The sequence below is a fragment of the Rana temporaria genome, chromosome 9 (genome assembly GCF_905171775.1).
Source record: "Rana temporaria chromosome 9, aRanTem1.1, whole genome shotgun sequence".
In the NCBI taxonomy this organism is placed as follows: domain Eukaryota; kingdom Metazoa; phylum Chordata; class Amphibia; order Anura; family Ranidae; genus Rana; species Rana temporaria.
The window spans coordinates 149,206,766-149,225,765 of NC_053497.1; the positions used below are offsets into that span (position 1 = coordinate 149,206,766).

The following is a 19,000-nucleotide window of genomic DNA, read 5'->3' on the forward strand; positions in this document are numbered from 1 at the left end:
TGTGAATTGGTACATGAATAAATCACTTTAAATGGGACAGCCACATTCTTATGGAAGCCTAGCCAAGTCTTTTGGCATTCAGAAGCTCAACTCCGTCTAGGTTTCCAAAAACAGGGAATTATGGGGTAGCGTGGGTTGTCAGCGCCTGGGGCAGGGCAAGTCATTTGCTCCCCCTAACTTATGGATTTTTAGCACCCCCCCCCCCTGAGTCCTGTCCCTTTCCTTCCTACAATTGTATTGACCAGCCTGATTCCTACACTGACCACTACACTAACCTACCTGATTCCTATACTTACCACTATACTACACTGACCACTACACTACACTGACCTACCTGATTCCTACACTGACCACTACACTACACTGACCTACCTGATTCTTATACTGACCACTACATTACACTACACTGACCACTATACTGACCACTACACTACACTGACCACTATACTGACTACTACACTGACTACTACACTACACTGACCACTACACTATACTGACCACTACACTATACTGACCACTACACTATACAGCATGACTCTAGCTGCTCTTCTACTCTCTCTCTGGCTGCTCCATCTCCCCAGACCGTGTCCACTCCCCCCGCCCAGCAACACGACTTTCACAATCTTGAGGGAGTCTCACCTTCTCTTCTCTTTGATCTCCATCAGTCCGGAGGAGATCAGGAGGAGAAGACAGCGGTGGCTCAAAATCTCGATTTCTTGTGTCCCCCGCACTTCATCATGTCCAGACTCCGGGACCCTGTGATTGGGGAGTATGGGGTCATGTGCGACGGCGGGGGTGGCCTGTTAACGATCACAGTGGCTCCTGAAGTCCCGCTTTCGCCCAATCACAGGGTGCCGGAGACTGAACATGGGCAGAGGCGGGACTCCAGGCTCTACCACGATTGTGGAGAGGCCAGCCCCGCCGCCGCACATGACCCCATACGTCCAATAACGGGGCGCCTGAGACTAAACATGGCGGCAGAACACCAGGACATAGGAAAGTACATTTAGGAGGAGGCAGCCACTGACACATACTGGCAGGCGCCACCCTAAATGTTGCGCCTGGTGACACTGCCCCCTTCACACCCCCCATGCTACGCCACTGATTATGTGTAGTGCCAGCTGCTACTATATAAATAGAGCAAGTCCTGGCTGTCATTTTAACAGGTAGGATTTACCAACACGAATGGTGGGGTGAGCTGCATTTAGGGGGCCTCTCTGGCTGCAAAATAAGGTGCCGTAAGCCAACAGTTGGACAGCCCTGAATTTAAAGCTACAGCAGCCAATTAGAGTCTGTTGGCTCATAGAAGCACAGCTCTATCCATAGTTCTGACAACAGGAAAGCATATAAAGTAAAGTTGAGGCACAGTTGTCCATTAAAATCTGTTGTCTCAGCAACTCCACCCGTGTTTCCTGTAGTAAAAAATTATGTGAATGAAATTACAGGCAATAACCTTAAGGTGGATGTAAACCCAATTCATGAAATTTGAGCTGGGTACATATACAGTATCTGCAGTATTTTGTTATCTCTCTTCAAAGAGCCAAGTCCCGTAGCTCTCTCCTGAACCGTTCCTCTGTTATCAGCCTGATAACTCCTGACAAATTCTCGGACACATCAGATAAAAGCAGCCTGAAATCTCTGTCAGGGGAGGTTGCTAAAATAGATTAACAGGGAGCTGGCCCTAGTACAAAACACCTCTGAGAGTCTCTGCCTATGATGAGAGGGGGTGTGCGCCTTTCCTCCAATCAGCAATTTTAGCTATCTTGGCTGTATGCCCAGACATCACACTCTGTGTTAAACAGGAAGAGAAAATCTCCTAACCCGATCTGAACATTCTAAACAGTATATAAATGTGAAGACAGCAGATATACATGTAAAACCTATGTAGGGAGATTTGGTTCATCCCTGTGTATCATCGGAGGCTGTTCACTTCACTAGGTGTATGGAGGGTTTACAGCCACTTTAATTGTTCCATTTTTTAACCTGTGTGATTTTCTCTTTACAGGTGTCTTGTCTGCTCTGAGTCATCAGAAAGACTGTCAGCAAAATTTGAAAGTAAGATGTCATTCAGTTCTTGTTATTATCAGATGGGGTAGTTTATAGAAAAAATAAAGAAACATAATGGGGGAATTATAGTGCATAGTATATCCAATCTCAGTTATCAATTTCTTATTCTGAAAAAATACAGCTGGAATCTAATTGGTTGCAATGGACACACCTACTTTTTTTCTAATTAAGCTGCATTCATATGGCAATGGTGTATAGATAGTTTGCTGCATTCAGATGTAGCTAAAAGCTTAGCTGTGGCCAGTTTGTATGCAACTTGAAACTGCAGAAATGCCAATCTTGGGCGCACACTCCAGGGCCGGTCAGAATTTCTATCCACACGCAACCATTCAGATGACGGTGATGGTTAGTACAAATCTGACAACTGCTGATGACAACTGCAGCTGTTCACACATAATGTGCACACAGGCAGCGTACTCAACCGTCAGCAAATTTCAGTAGATTAGAAGATTCTTGCCAGCAGTTGTAAACGTTGCCTGTACACACTGGCCCAGATTCAAGAGGCTATTGCGCCCGCGCAACCATAGGTTGCGCGGCGCAATAGCTGTTTTGCTCCCGCGTAGCGAATGCCCCTGATTCAGGAACATCGCTACGCGGACTGCAGCCTAGGATATGACAGGCATAAGCCTCCTTATGCCTTCATATCTCAGGCTGCATTCTTGCGTTGTCCGCTAGGGGGCGCGGCCATTGTGATCGGCGTATAGTATGCAAATTGCATACTACCACCGATTCACAAAAGTTGCGCGGGCCCTGCGCACGCAAGGTACGGAGTTTCCGTACAGCGATTTTAGCGCAAGGTTGCTCCTGCTAATAGCAGGGGCAGCCAATGCTAAAGTATAGCCGCCCTTCCCGCTCGTGAAATTTAAATTTCACGTCGTTTACGTAAGTGATTCGTGAATGGCGCTGGACGCCATTCACGTTCACTTAGAAGCAAATGACGTCCTTGCGACGTCATTTGCCGCAATGCACGTCGGGAAAGTTTCCCGACGGAGCATGCGCTGTTCGCTCGGCCCGGGAGCGCGCCTAATTTAAATGATTCCCGCCCGGGGGCGGGATCATTTACATTAGGTGCCCTTACGCCGGGCTAATTAGCATAGCGCCCGCGCAATTTACGGAGCTACTGCTCCGTGAATCGCGGGCAAATCGAAATATTTGCGTGGGCGCAGAGCAAAAATCGTTGCCCTTTGCCCACACAAATATTGCGCGGATCTACCTGAATCTGGCCCACTGTGTGCGAGCAGCTGTAAGCGATGGCTGTCAGATTTGTACTCTGAACAAATCAATGGGCAGCATGCGCATGCGCAGTGTTGACGTCACGCCACCTGATCAACATATCAGTTGGAGGCATTATGCAACGGGAGGCAGTATTCGTTAGAACACCAGCATCTGCTATGTGGTCATATGAAGCCTCAAAGCTCAGTATTTACTGCTGTCTTACGGTTTAGAAAGAATTCTCTTTACTTACTGTTAGGAACGAAAGTGACAGGATATTTTTCCATTGACTGAACTGCACTGGCTGTGTTTCAAAAAGGCTTTTAGGTGAAATATACTTTTGTACCAGGCTGTCATGTTCCTAAATGGATGCCAAAGTGATGGGAGGGCTTCCCTTGCAGCTATGGTCCATGCACCCCTGCAGGTGATGACAGGGAGTGCAAGGCTCAAAGAAGCATGGGTGCCCATAAACTGATCTGATGGCGGCTGCTCTTGGAGGTGACCAACTAGGTATTTCTCTTCGACGGACACAGCAGCAATTGACCTTAGGGTATTATCCTTCCTTTTAGGAGATTGACTAGGCAGAAAACAGCATGTTAAGTGTTAAAACACTCCACACAGTACAGTACCTCCCAGGGGGCGGGTCCCCCGGGTACATCCCTCTCTCTGCCTCATGCAGCCCCAGTTTTTTTCTGCCTAGCGAAACGAGATGACATGGCTCTTCTGGGCCCATGTGCTCTGGAGATTTTTTTTGGCGATTTTTTTTTTTGTTCGCTTTTCTTTTATTTTTTTCCTGCACTTTTGGATCCTGGGATCTAATATCAACTGCCGACTGGGTGACAGGCTGGATCCTCGATCCTTGTAGTCCCCCCATATTCGGCCATCGAGCGTGTGCCGGCTTTTAGCTACGCGCTGGGCCGTCCACGACATGCCCCATTGCTCCAGGGGTGGCCGGTGAGCTATATGCTCCAGGGCACACATATGACCGGTCTCTATGTCCGTGTCACAGTGTGCTGGGCCGACAGCCATGCCATGCCGTAACTGCCCGGATGTTGGTTCTGTCTGGGATGCCTCTAGCCGGTGGTCACAGGACGGGTAAGTAGCAGTCCCCTTGCCTTGGCATGGTGGTTCGGCTGGTGCATTCCTGGCAAGGTCGATCGGGGGTCCGCCCTACCTTTTCTCTCTCCCTTCCTCTCCCTCCTTCCCCGCATTCTGGGTGGTCGGCCGTGAGGTGGGGGGTCCGCCTGGGGGGCTCCGTCCTGTGGCTGGGGGCTGCGGCTACTGTCAGGGGTGCTGTGTGACTTTATTGATGCCGTGTGTGCGGGGGGGGGACCTGCAGGGGTCTTGGATGTTTTGCTGTTTTTTACTGTGTGTGCACTGTGTGTTTTTGCACTGTGCACGGCCGCCATTTTGCCGGTGACGGCCGCCTTTATGGACGATCGGCGGCTATTTTCTTGTAGCCCACATGCTGTTTTTTGCATGTCGGCGGCCTTTTTGGAAGGGGTTTTTGCCTCTAGTGACCAAAATAACGGCGCAAACGGCTCCAGCATGCTTCCAACGGGATGGCACAGCACGGGCAGCGCTCTGGGCAGATAGCAGCGGCAGTACAGCCTGGTCGGGTGGTGAGTCCTCTGGGGAGTCCCCTGTCCTCTGCTGCGGCAGGGAGGGTGGCCTGTGGGTCTTGCCTTGCAGTCCAAGGGCGTCTATTGAGTGGGTTAGCATGGCGTCCGAACTGGATGCTTCTCCCCCAGACATGCCGGAGTTAACCCTTAGTGCCCCTGTTCCTGCGGCCTCTGTGGATGCTATGACGGCAGTCCTTGAGGCGTTTGTTGCCAGGATTGAAGCGGCGCGTGGCCAGAGGGGGGGGTGAAAAGCACCCCCGCCTTCTTCTGGGGATGTCTCTAACACGGAATTGGGCCCTGCTACTGCGTCCGGCCCTGGTTCCGTGGTGTCAGAGGATGCAGGCCTAGTCCACACGGACAGTGAGGATGACTCTGCTTCAGGGTCAGCGCATGATAGGGTGCTTGTTGGAGCTCTTATCACTGCGGTGCGGGATACTCAAAAACTTGAGGATTCGGCGGAGTCATCAGAGATGTCGGTCCCTTTTGGGTTCCGCAAGCCGGCCCTCACCGCAAAAACTGTTTCCTTGTGTTCTTTATCTGGACAAAATTTTGTACAAGGAATGGGATCGGCCGCAGAAAGTTTTTTCTGTTCCAAAATGCTTTGCGGTCCGTTATCCTTTGAGGAGGACTTCCTAAAGAAGTGGACCCCCCCTGTGTCCAGACTGAACAAGGCGACCACGTTGCCTGTGGAGGGGGCTCCCGCTTTTAAGGACTCCGCAGATAGGAGAGCTGAGGCTGTGGCCCGCTCCATGTTCACAGTGGTGAGGTCGGCAGTGAGACCGGTTTTGGCTGGGACTCTAGTGTCACAGACACTTACAGAACGAGCAAAGTTATTGCTGCAGGAGCTGGAGGCGCATAATGCCTCTGAGGTCTGTGTGGAGCTGGCCGACCAGTTGGTGCAGGGCCTAAAATTTGTCTGTGAGTCGGCCCTGGATACACTTCCCCTACTTTCCAGGGCCTCCACCTACGCGGTAGTGTTACGCCGCCTTGTGTGGCTGAAGTGTTGGTCTGCGGACCAGTCTTCTAAAAAGGCCTTGGTGGACTTACCCTTTAAGGGTGAACGGCTTTTTGGGGCGTCTCTGGATGACATCATAAAAGATGCCACGGGAGGTAAGAGTACTCTGCTCCCACAATCTGGTAAAGGTAAGGAGCCTCGCCGTAAGCAGGGGCCCTCCTTTACCGCCCCCAAGCAGTTTTTTCGTCCGCCCGGTGCGGCAGGTAAACGTTTCCAGGGCGCTAAGGCGCCTGCGGAAGGGCAGAAACGCCCCTGGTTCCGCAAGCCTGCGGATAAGCCTGCTTCCGCATGAAGGTCTGCCCCCGCCCGTCTCTCGGGTGGGGGGGGGCGGCTTCGCAAATTCGTGACTCGGTGGAGGTCTCTTCTTTCCGACCGGTGGGTTTGCGAAGTAGTTTCCTTGGGGTACAAGATAGAGTTTCTCTCTTGTCCGCCAAACAGATTTTTTCTTTCCAACCTCCAGCTTCCTCCGGAACGTCGGGAGGCCCTGTTTGGGGCTGTTCAGGATCTGCTGGTCAGGGGGTGATTGTGCTGGTTCCTTTACTGGAACGGTTTCAGGGGTTTTACTACAATCTGTTTGTAGTCCCCAAGAAGGAAGGGGTCCGTCCAATCCTGAACCTCAAGGCCCTCAACTGTTTTGTCAAGGTGCAAAAGTTCAGGATGGAGTCGGTTCGCTCTGTAGTGGCGGCACTCCATCAGGGGGATTTTCTAGCATCCTTGGATATCAAGGACGCGTACCTGCATATCCCCATATGCGCAAAGCACCAGAGATTTCTGCGCTTTGTGGTCGGAGAGGACCACTTTCAGTTTGTGGCCCTCCCTTTCGGCCTGGCCTCGGCACCACGGGTTTTCACCAAGGTGCCCGCTCCGATTCTGGCCCTGCTGCGGCAGCACGGGATTGCTATTGTAGGATACCTGGACGACCTTCTCCTGAGAGCTTCTTCAGGCTCAGAGTTAGAGGGGGATGTGTCTATCACCTGCCAGACCCTCCGGGAATTCGGTTGGCTGCTGAATGTCCTAAAGTCGGTGTTGGTACCGTCTCAGCGTCTGGAATACCTGGGGTTAGCCCTGGATCCCTCGGAGGCAAGAGTTTTCCTTCCAACGGAGAAACTACAGACACTGCAATTGGCGGTGCAGCGGTTGGCGACCCAGAAGTGGTCGTCGCTTTGCTTTTGCATGCGGGTTCTGGGTCCGATGGTGGCCTCCTTCGAGGCGGTTCCGTATGCTCAATTCCACACTCGAGTGTTACAGAGAGAAATTCTGTTGCGTTGGGACAAGCTCCCTTCGTCTCTGGATTACCAGGTCCGGGTGAGTCGCCTGGTCAGGTCCTCCCTGGTGTGGTGGCTGACATCTCCGGTACTTCGGGGCAGGAAATCGTTTCTGTCGTGCCATTGGACGGTGGTCACGACGGATGCCAGTCTCTCCGGCTGGGGGGGGGTATCTGGGGTGTCCAGTCAGCCCAGGGGCGCTGGACTCGGGAGGAGTCCCGCCTGCCTATCATTGTCCTGGAACTCCGGGCGATCAGGCTGTGCCTCTCCAAGTGGTCTCTGGGTCGGCAGGACCGACCGGTCAGGATCCAGTCTGACAACGCCACGGCGGTACATGGAGCTCGGCTGCAGCCGCGGAAGTCGCGCACATCCTCCAGTGGGCCGAAAAAAAGTACGTTCCGGCTCTGTCGGCCGTGTACATTCCGGGGTACAGAACTGGCAGGCGGACTACTTAAGTCGCCAGACACTAGACCAAGGAGAATGGTCGCTACACCCGATTGTGTTTCAGAGTCTGTGTCTGAAATGGGGCACTCCAGACGTGGATCTTCTCGCGTCCCGTCTCAATCGGAAGGTGTCACGGTTTGTGGCCAGGTAAAGAGACCCGTGGGCGGACGCGTCAAATGCGTTGGTAGCGCCATGGGGTCACTATCGCCTAATCTACGCCTTCCCTTCTCTGCAGCTTCTTCCTTGCCTGCTGCGCAGAGTGGAAGCCGAGGGGATACCAACTATCCTGATAGCTCTGGATTGGCCGCGCCGTCCCTGGTACGTGGATCTGGTGCTTCTGGTGGCAGACGTTTCTTGGCGCCTGCCTCTGCGAGAGGATCTTCTGTCGCAGGGTCCTATCTTTCACCCCGCTTTACAGTCGTTGGCTTTAACGGCGTGGCTGTTGAGAGCCAGGTGCTGAAGGATCAAGGCCTGTCAGGCTCGTTGATATCTACCATGCTGCGAGTATGGAAGGCTACTTCACGGAAGATTTACCATCGTACGTGGAAGGCTTACATCTCTATGTGTGAGGAGATGAATTGGCACCCCCATACATACGTGGTGTCCCGGTTTTTGCTGTTCTTACAGTGTGGAGTGGATCAGGCTCTTGCCTTAAGAACGGTTAAGGGTCAGATTTCGGCCTTGGCTGTTTACTTTCAGCGACCCTTGGCGGCGCACTCTCTGGTGCGTACGTTTGTGCAGGGGGTTCAACATGTGGCCCCTCCTGTGCGTCCTCCACTGCCTCCATGGGACTTGAATTTAGTTCTCTCGGTGCTTCAAGAGTCTCCTTTGAGGACATTCGGAAAATCCCTTTATTGACTTTCCCAGAAGGTGGTTTTTCTGGTGGCAATTACATCGGTCAGACGGGTGTCTGAATTAGCAGCCTTGTCTTGCAAGGCCCCTTACTTGGTCATCCACAGGGATAAGGTGGTGCTGCAGCCGCAGCCGTCATTCCTTCCTAAGGTTGTTTCGGCTTTTCACATTAATGAGGACATTGTTCTTCCATCCTTATGTCCTCGGCCAAAGAACCCGAATGAAGCCACGTTACATGCCTTGGACGTGGTTCGAGCCCTACGGGTGTACCTGTCTGCTACGGCTCCATTTCGGAGGTCGGATTCACTGTTCGTGTCGGTGACTGGTCCTAAGAAGGGTCTGGCGGTCTCGTCGGCCACCATTTCTAGGTGGATCAGACAGGTCGTGCTTCAGGCCTATGCCCTAAAGGGGCGGGCGCCCCCCTTTCCGGTTACGGCGCATTCGACCAGGGCGATTGGTGCCTCTTGGGCTTTCCGCCATCAAACGTCTGTTTTACAGGTGTGTAAGGCAGCGACCTGGTACAAAGTGGATGTGAGTGCATCTTCGGACGCCTCCTTCGACCGCAAGGTTTTGCTGTTTAAGGTTGAAGTTCCTCCGTTGATGAACTCTGGTTTGTTTGGGGTGAAGTTTGGTTTGCTGTGTTTTCCCACCCCTCGATTTTTGACACTGCTTGGGGACTAAGGTCAATTGCTGCTTTGTCCGTCCATGGACGGAAGAGAAAATAGGATTTTTGTACTCACCGTAAAATCCATTTCTCTGAGTTCATGGACGGACACAGCACCCACCCCTCCTTTGTTTGTACTGCTTGTTTACGAACTGAGGCTGCATGAGGCAGAGAGAGGGATGTACCCGGGGGACCCGCCCCCTGGGAGGTACTGTACTGTGTGGAGTGTTTTAACACTTAACATGCCGTTTTCTGCCTAGTCAATCTCCTAAAAGGAAGGATAATACCCTAAGGTCAATTGCTGCTGTGTCCGTCCATGAACTCAGAGAAATGGATTTTACGGTGAGAACAAAAATCCTATTTTCTTAGGCAGGCAGGTGAGGACATCAGCGGGAACACAAGGTACACCACAATTGTGGTGGATTAGGTCAGGTTCACCAGTAGGTGGTGTTATGACACCCGTAGTGGATGAAAGTGGTGCAAAAACAGACTTGAAGAGGCGTGGTCAAGGTTAAGATCTGAGCAAAAGTCATAAATGGAGGGTTAGTAGGATAAGAGGTAACAGCAGTCAGAGTCAAGGTCAGACAAGGTTGATTGGGAGAACCATAAACGAGCCAGGGAAGCAACCAGGGGTAAGGCAGAGGGAAAACACAGAGACAAGCGGAGTCTGTTACAAGAAATCAGGATAAAGCTGTGGGCTAGTGAGGAGCCCCCCGCTTTCAAATTTTTTACAGGTTACCACTTTAGAGTTACAGAGGAGGTCTAGTGCTAGAATTGTTGCACATGCTCTAACACACACGGCGATACCTCACATCGCTTCTGAGTGTGAGCTACCGGGGACAGGGATGTTTTTTTTTTTTTACTTAATTCTTTTTACTTTTTTTTACATTTTTTTTTTTTATCACTTTTATTCCTATTGCAAGGAATGTAAACATCCCTTGTAATAGGAATCACTGTGACAGATCCTCTTTATGAAAAGATGCGGGGTCAATAAGACCCCACATCTCTCCTCCAGGCTTGAAAACATGAGATCCAGAAACAATAATTCACCGATCTCATGCCGACAGCCGCAATTGTGGCTTTGTTTACTTTCGTGCCTCCGACGGTCATAGAGATGAAATCTCTATCGTTGTCAGCTGGTGGCGGCTGATTCGTTCTCCGGGCCCCCGATGGCACGGGAGAGCCCGGAGAAGCACCAGATGGCGGTAGGAGGGGGAACCGCCGCTATGATCCTTCTTATGGTGCGCGGAATCAGCGGCTGAAAAGGAGGATATCTGAATGATGCCTGTAGCTGCACCCATCATTCATATATCCCCATCTCAATACCAGGACATCATATGACGGCGTGCGGTCAGGGCCGGCGCTACCAATAGGCGGGTCAGGCGGCTGCCTAGAGCGCCAGGGTAGCGGGAGCGGCAAAATCCGGATCTTGCTGGGGATTCAGATTATTTAAATACCTCAAGGACCGGCATTTTTTTTAAATGCATGCCTTATGGCGCATTGGCGCCAGCCGCCAGGCTAGGGGGCGGTTGCGCCTGTGACATCCCGGACGGACCGCTCTATCCCCAGCCTGCAGTGTAGTGGCGACAGTGAGGAGATGTGGGGAGAGAGCCGGCCGGAAGTGCCGCGTGATCGGTGGAGGAGGATGAGATGGAAGCCCTGCATGCAACTACAGAGGGCTTGCCGCGATATCCGTTCCCCCCCTTCTCCTGGGCACCCGGGATCTAGTGTGCAAGGACAGATAGGCGCAGCGCAACTCTCCTGGAGACCGGAGTAAAGTAGTCCCCCACCTCTGGCTCAGGTATAGTGGCAACACTACAGGCAGCACTCAGTCACAAAAAATAAAATATTGACTGCTTTTAAGTTAATAGCACATTGCACTGTGTACAGAGGGGGTACTGATATGTGCAGGGGGGGACAGATATGTGTGGGGGGGGGGGGGACAGACTTGCAGGGGGTACTGATGTGTGTGTGTGTGTGGGGGGGGGGGGGGGCGTCCAGGGGGGTAATGATGTGTGTGCGGGAACAGACAGACGTGCAGGGGGGTAATGGTATGTGCGTGGGGGGGGGGGACAGATGTGCAGGGGGGTAATGATGTGTGTGGGGGGACAGACAGACGTGCAGGGGGGTAATGGTATGTGTGTGGGGGGGGGGGCAGACGTGCAAGGGGGGTACTGATATGTGCAGGGGGGGACAGATATGTGTGTGGGGGGGGACAGACTTGCAGGGGGTACTGATGTGTGTGTGTGGGGGGGGGGGGACGTGCAGGGGAGTAATGATGTGTGTGCGGGAACAGACAGACGTGCAGGGGGGTAATGGGGGGGGGTACTGATATGTGTGTGGGGAAAAGACGCGCAGGGGGGTACTGATGTGTGTGGGGGTGGGAGAGACGTGCAGGGGGGGTACTTATATGTGTGTGTGTGTGTGGGAGGGGGGAACGTGCAGGGGGGTAATGATATATGTGTGGGCGGGAACATACAGACGTACAGGGGGGTAATGGTGTGTGTGGGGGGGGGGACAGATGTGCAAGGGGGTACTGATATGTGCAGGGGGGGGACAGATATGTGTGTGGGGGGAGGAAAGACTTGCAGGGGGTACTGAAGTGTGTGTGTGTGGGGGGGGGGGGGACGTGCAGGGGAGTAATGATGTGTGTGTGCGGGAACAGACAGACGTGCAGGGGGGTAATGGTATGTGTGTGTGGGGGGGGGGACAGATGTGCAGGGGGGTAATGGTATGTGTGTGGGGGGGGACAGATGTGCAGGGGGGTAATGGTATGTGCAGGGGGGGGTAATGGTATGTGTGTGTGTGGACAGACGTGCAGGGGGGTACTGATATGTGTGTGGGGGGGGGGGAAGACGCGCAGGGGGGTACTGATATGTGTGTGGGGGTGGGGGAGACGTGCAGGGGGGTACTTATTTGTGTGAGTGTGGGGGGGGAGACGTGCAGGGGGGGTACTGATATATGTGTGTGTGTGTGGGGGGGGGAAAGACGTGCAGGGGGGGTACTGATATGTGTGTGGGGAAAAGACGCGCAGGGGGGTACTGATGTGTGTGTGTGTGTGGGGGTGGGAGAGACGTGCAGGGGGGTACTGATATGTGTGTGTGGGACGGATGGACAGATGTGTATGGGGGGGGGGACAGGTGTGCAGGGGGGTACAGAGGGGAAACAGATGTGTGTGGGGGACAGATGTACAGAGGGGGAACAGATGTGCAGGGGGTACAGAGGGGGAACAGATATGTGTGTGTGTGCAGGGGGGTACAGAGGGGGTGTTAGGGCCCTTTCACACTGGTGCGTTTTCGCGGTAAAATAGCTCTATTAAAACGCTCCCCATGCCCCTCTCCATTGAAATGAATTAAAAATGCGGTAAAAACGCTGTAAAATCACTGTGTTTTACTGCAATTTTATGCTCCGTTTTTACAGCGGTTTTTAATTCATTTCAATGGATGGGGCATGGGGAGCGTTTTAATAGAGCTATTTCACCGCGAAAACGCACCAGTGTGAAAGGGCCCTAACGGTTCAAGTCCACCTTTGTAAAAAAATAAAAATAAATCCAGATCTTTTTGAAGATACAAAAATGTGCATTTATTAATGTTTCTAGTAAGAACCTGTAAAGCATTGTCAGCGTATCTGTCTGCTTGTACAGACAGGCAGTTACACAGTGGACTGTGGACCACGACTGGCGTGAGGAAGTGAGCTAGTGCCATACACTATTTGTTTTCGTGCCAGGTCCAGAGGCACATGTGCAAGCCTGTGGACCACGGCTGAAGAAATGGGTGCCGCAACATTTTTAGTGAGGGGCAGAGCGTGCGTGCTTGGGGGGGGGGCGAAAAATTAGGTTTCGCCTAGGGTGTCAAAACTCCTTGCACCAGCCCTGCGTGCGGTATTGAGGTGGTTAAAGTTGAGATCCATTTTGGTGACTATAAAAATTGTAGCAAAAAGTACAAAGTTAAAAAAAAAGTTATATAGGAGTAATTTGTAATAGAAAAAATTATTTTACGTCTTTCTAAAATGATCCACTCCTTATTTCTGACAGATAATATTTCAAAATCGGAAAAGTGGAAATCCGTTACTGGATCCTTTGCAGCACTCAACATTACTGGCATGTCCAGCGCCTGCCCCAAGAGCCAGGATGGCCTTTCACCAACTGCACACCTGGCAGATGGCACTGCTGATCTGATAATAGTACAAAAGTGCAACCCCCTTCAGTTCCTGAAATATCTCAACAGACACACCAATGGCAAGGACCAGGTAAGAGAGATTGTGCTGAGCAGGAGGAAAGCAGAACAGTTTTCTCGCGTGCTTGTGTTTGCTTTTATACAGTACATACATAGCAACCATCACTGGTGTGAATCTTATTGTGTTTGCAAAAAGTAACCATCACTCGCATTAATCTTTTTATGTTGGAAAACTATATTGGCCCATGTGAAAATGCAGTTTGTGTTACTGCCACTAGGGGGTGTTATTACTGGTAAATGGGCATTTGCAGAGACAAGTATAGGTTCAAATATCTGTTGAGGTTCTTATATAAAACGTTTAGGGCCAGTTCATACCACATGCAGTCTAGTGTGTTTTTTTCTGCCTTAAAAATACAAATACAAGGAAAGTAGGTTATACGGTTTTCAATGGCATAGTTCACACCAGTGCTGGCAGTTCCAGTGCGTTACAGAAAAAAAAAGTAGAACATGCTGCATTTTTCCTGCACTGGACTGTATTGGAAGGCTGTAAAACGCATCCAAAATGCACTGGAACACACCTAAACGCACATGTCCTTAGACCCCTTTCACGCTGGGGCGGTTTTCAGGTGCTATTGCGCTAAAATTAGTGCGTGGAAACCGACCTGAAACAGCGGCTGCTGTTTCTCCAGTGTGAAAGCCCCGAAGGGCTTTCACACTGGAGCGGTGCGCTGGCAGGACTGCTCCAAAAGTCCTGCTAGCTGCATCTTTGGAGCGGTGAAGGAGCCGTGTTGTTTACCGCTCCTTCCCATTGAAAGCAATGGGAAACCGCAGCTATATTAACCCTTTTTTTGGCCGCTAGCGCGCGGGGGAGGGGTAAAACCGCACCGCTAGCAGCCAAAGACCACCACAATTCCAACGGTAAAGCGCCACCGCAATTCCAATCGGTTTTAGGAGGCGGTTTACCGCCACCCCACCTCCCTCCCCAGTGTGAAAGGGGCCTTATTTAGAGCCAGTTCACACCACACAAACACACTACAGATCCATTCCGGATGTGTCTCTGCATGCACGTTTTTAATACGTTCCAGTGCATTTTTTGTGCAATTTTTGATGTGCATTCAAGGTGCTTTTTTTTCTTTTTTTTTTTTTACTATACTGGGGTCCAGTTTTTGATGCATTCCAGTTAGTTTTTGGTATGTTTTACTGCGTTCCAGTACTGTCCAGTGCAGGAAAAATGCAGAATGTTCTACTTTTTTTTCTGGAACTGCCAGCACTGGTGTAAACTGTGCCATTGGAAACCATATAACCTACTTTCCATGGGTTTTTGATGCAGAACAAAAATACACTCGACTGCGAGTGTTGTGAACTGGCTGTTATGGTTAAGAAAAAAAGGAGGCAGAAAAAAAAACACAGGACTGCATAAAAAACACACCAAAAACGCGAATGCAGAAAAGCATTCATTTTATTATTTTCTATTAAGACTAATTCTGTCTTTAGCCCCATACACACCATTAGATTTTTTTGCAGATTTTTGTCTACAAATTGAAACTCTTAAGCCCTGTACACACGATCGGATATCTGATGGAATCTAATCCGATGGATTTTTTCATCAGATATCCGATGAAGCTGACTTTCATCAGTCTTGCCTACACACCATCGGTCAAAAATCCGACCGCGCCAAAACGCGCTGACGTAAAACACTACGACGTGCTGAGAAAAATGAAGTTCAATGCTTCCGAGCATGCGTCGACTTAATTCTGAGCATGCGTGGATTTTTGACCGATGGACTTCCACACAGATGATCGTTTTTTTTTTATATCGTTTTTTTTATTCATAGGAAAAATTTAAAACATGTTCTATTTTTTTTCACCGATGGAAAACAAACCTATGGGCCCACACACGATCCGTCCATCGGTCTGTTTTCATCTGAGAAACCGATCGTGTGTACAGGGCTTTAAGGTTTGACCTCATATTATATTGTTTTGGTAAATCTGAAGACAAAAATCTGCAGAAAATCTAATAGTGTGTATGCAAATAGTTTGGCAGCCAAAACAGCTTTTGGATTTATATTTAATCTGTGTGATTGGCGGTTTGCCTGGAACTCAGCCAATTAGGCCCCACCGTATTACATGATGCTGTCTGTGTACATACAGATGTCAACACAGGGCTCATAGGCTGCTACTAAAAGTGAAGGAAAGTGCCCGTATATTAAGAGAGAGGGGGGGGGGGGGGGAAATCACAACTAAATATAATGTGAATATAAAAATAAAAAGGCAAAATGTGATCAAACAATATAAAAAGGCCATATGTAATGACACCTGATGTATTGTTATTATCTTCATATCTCATAACTGATTCCTTCTCTGACAGTTTGCTTTTCCCAACGTGGAAGTCCATCGCATTCACGCCATGCGCTTTACCCCGGAGCAGCTTGATGACGAGGAGATAGTGCGGCGTCAGAAACGCATGTTTGTCTGCCCCTGTGGGGGGGAGTCGCTCACCAGCACATGGAACTGTGATGGAGAGATTTTGGATTGTGCCCAGCTCAGCATCAGGTGAGAAACGTGAAATCAGCCTTACACGCCTTCAGTGCACGAAGTTCACCATTTTGGCCTGGCCAGCATTTTGTAACCTACCCGACGGACCTGTCCCCTCTGATAGAACCTGGGTTCCTCTGAGGATAAACAAAGACCTGAGATTGTCTTCAGATCTGCACAAAAATGGCTGGAAATGCCATCTGTTTTCTGTGGGAAGCTTAACAACTTCAATACCGGGCACTTTCACCCTCTTCCTGCCCAGGCCAATTTTCAGCTTTCAGCACTGTCGCACTTTGAATGACAATCGTGCGGTCGTGCAACACTGTACCCAAATTAAATCATTTTCTTGAGACAGATAAAGCTTTATTTTGGTGGTATTTAATCACCACAGGTTTCTATTTTTATTTGCTAAACAAAACATAAATAAATAAATTCTTAGGCCTCGTACACACGACCGAACATGTCCGCTGAAACTGGTCCGCGGACCAGTTTCCGCGGACATGTTCGGTCGTGTTTAGGGCCGACCGGACAATTCTCCGGCCTAGCGGACAGGTTTCCAGCGGACAAAAGTTTCTTAGCATGCTAAGAAACATGTCCGCTGGAAAGCTGTCCGTCGGACATGTCCGCTGGTTAGTACGTCTAACCAGCGGACAGAAATCCCGCGCATGCGTCAAATTGATTAGACGCATGCGTGGAAGCATTGAACTCGCGCGATGGAGAACGTCGGTGTCGTCTATGTCACCGCGTTCTCTGTCCGCGGGGATTTTGGTCTGATGGTGTGTACACACATCAGACCAAAATCTCCGAGCGGACATGTCCGATGAAAACGGTCCGCGGACCGTTTTCATTGGACATGTCTGCTCGTCTGTACAAGGCCTTAGTTTCTGTTATAAAATTTTGCAAGTAAGTAATTTTTCTTCTTCACTGATGAGGCTGCACTGAAAAGCTGCACTGATGAGGCGCTGCACTGATATTCAAGGCACTGATGAGGATTTGTGATCAGCTCTGTCCAAAGGACACAGCAGACACAGAGCATGACCGATGTGCGCCCCAGGAGGTGGAGTTCTTGGAAGACGTTCATGGACACCCTCCCAGAATTGGACGACCATGCTGTAGGCCTCTTTTTAGCTATAGTGTGGTCGGTAAGTGGTTAAATGGGAACCTCAATGGTGTGGGATCGGTTTGAGTTTGATTTAAAATTGTTTTATATTTGGGAAAAAAGTAAGGTATTAAAATTAGTGCTAAAGCAGTGTAACCACCACATGTTAACACTAACTGGTCCTTTGCACACTGCTATACACCTCTTCTAGCAAACTTTTTAGATCACATACATTGCAATACATGTTTAAGCTGGCCAACTGGTTCAAAGTAGCCCTCTCTGGCCAGTCCCTACTCTACTCTGCAAAATGCAAATGCTCCAATGGCATTGCTCTCAACTGTCCCTGATTTCAAGGGTGTTCTGTATCAGCATCGGTTGTACCTGTGACAAGCTTCTTGTAGACCCAGTCTGTAAGGATGTATGCAGCAGGTTGAATGATGACTTTAACAGACAGCTTACTCAATGAATAAAGACTCCAGAGGTGTTTTCCAATGCTTCTTTATGCTTCAAGGTAACAAGGATATAAACATAGAGGCTTTTCCATAGGTAAAATTTCCAATGAAGATACACAGCTCCCACACTCTGCAGACTTTTCAAGCAACTAAGACAAAATGGGTTTAGAGCAGGAAATGGTGGGTGGGAGCAACCAAACTAGCCAGAACAGCAGGGGGGGGGTAAGGATCATACCAAATAACATAATAACATAACATGTAATAACTGCTAGACAGTAAAAGCTGCGTTACAGCACACTCCCCGCCTGGTATCGTGAGATACCACTATACTCTGTTTTCTTTACATATTATTAACATTGCATACAGTAACATGCTATCTAGCCTTCTCAAGTCTATAAGCTAGCTATATTAAAGGTCTTAAGTGGCTCCTTCACATAACACTGAATCACAATTTTTGGAAGCAGGCATTATTAGGACTGTCTCTGTGACTGGTCTCAGGAAGGTTTTTGAAGCCCCATCCTTAACGATCCTGACTTCCACACTTCGGACTCTTCCATCATCACTGGTGATGGCCTTTGTAATAAGTCCAACCGGCCACTGAATTCGGTGAACTTGCTGGTCTTTTAGCAGCACCAGGTCTCCTTCCTTTAAGTTAGGCTTCTGAGTTTGCCACTTTTTACGTCCTTGAAGAAGTGTGAGGTATTCCTTCCTCCATCTGTCCCAGAAACAATCTGCAAGGTATTGAGCGTATCTCCACTGACGTTTATATATGTCCTTTTTATCGAAGATACCCTTTGGCGCTGGAATCTGTCCAATCTTCCGGCTCAATAATGTAGCTGGAGTTAAGATAGTCAGAGATTCTGGGTCTGTAGATACGGCAGTCAACGGTCTTGAGTTGATTATTGGGTTCAGTTTGAGTAGTGGGCTACTCTTTGAGACTGGTTTATTGCCTCTCAAGCATTTAATCTCTTCTGCAAAGACTTCTTCTTGCACAAGACGTATGATGAATAATTCTGCGTTCTCATACTCTAACGCATTGGGTGACTCCTTGCAAGTGTGCCATCCATGACAAGACGATGTCTGATTTGGCTTGCGGAAAGTCTGGGCAATATGAATCAATCTTGCTATAGTCTTCACCAATCTTTTCCAAGAAGAGAAACGTTCAAAGCGTCTTGCTTCCACGTTTCTTCTTGAGCAGATGTTGGAACTCAAGGTTATCACTTCAGGGCAGATTTCTGGATCAGTATCTGGATCCACCAGGTGGAAATCGATATCTTCTTTTGAGTTTGTAGAAGACTGGTCCGATAAAAACTTGGGTCCTGAAAACCAAATGGTTTGTGTGAGGACAACTGCTGATACTGAGATCGTTGAAATGTCTGCGGGATTCAAACCAGTCGGGACATAGTTCCATTGTCCAGGACTACTGATTTTCCTTATTCGTTCTACCCTGTTAGCCACGTACACATAGAACCTCCTTACGCTGTTGCATATGTAGCCAATTACGACCTTGCTGTCGGTGTAGTACTTAACCTGATCAATTTCAAAGTCCATTTCATTTTGCAGGAATTCTGCGACTTCGACAGCTAGGGTTGCGCCACA

The 19,000-nt window shown here is 49.7% G+C and overlaps 1 protein-coding gene across 2 annotated transcripts in view; it reads left to right on the top strand.

Annotated features, from left to right (window-relative positions):
• LOC120914227 (ceramide kinase-like) overlaps nt 1–19,000 on the top strand; it is a 72,246-nt gene that overhangs the window by 44,848 nt on the left and 8,398 nt on the right. For both annotated transcript variants that reach the window (XM_040324826.1, XM_040324827.1), the window contains exons 10-12: nt 2,006–2,055; nt 13,175–13,389; nt 15,684–15,868. In XM_040324826.1, coding sequence (XP_040180760.1) covers nt 2,006–2,055; nt 13,175–13,389; nt 15,684–15,868 — 450 coding nt within the window. The remainder of the gene's footprint in view (nt 1–2,005; nt 2,056–13,174; nt 13,390–15,683; nt 15,869–19,000) is intronic.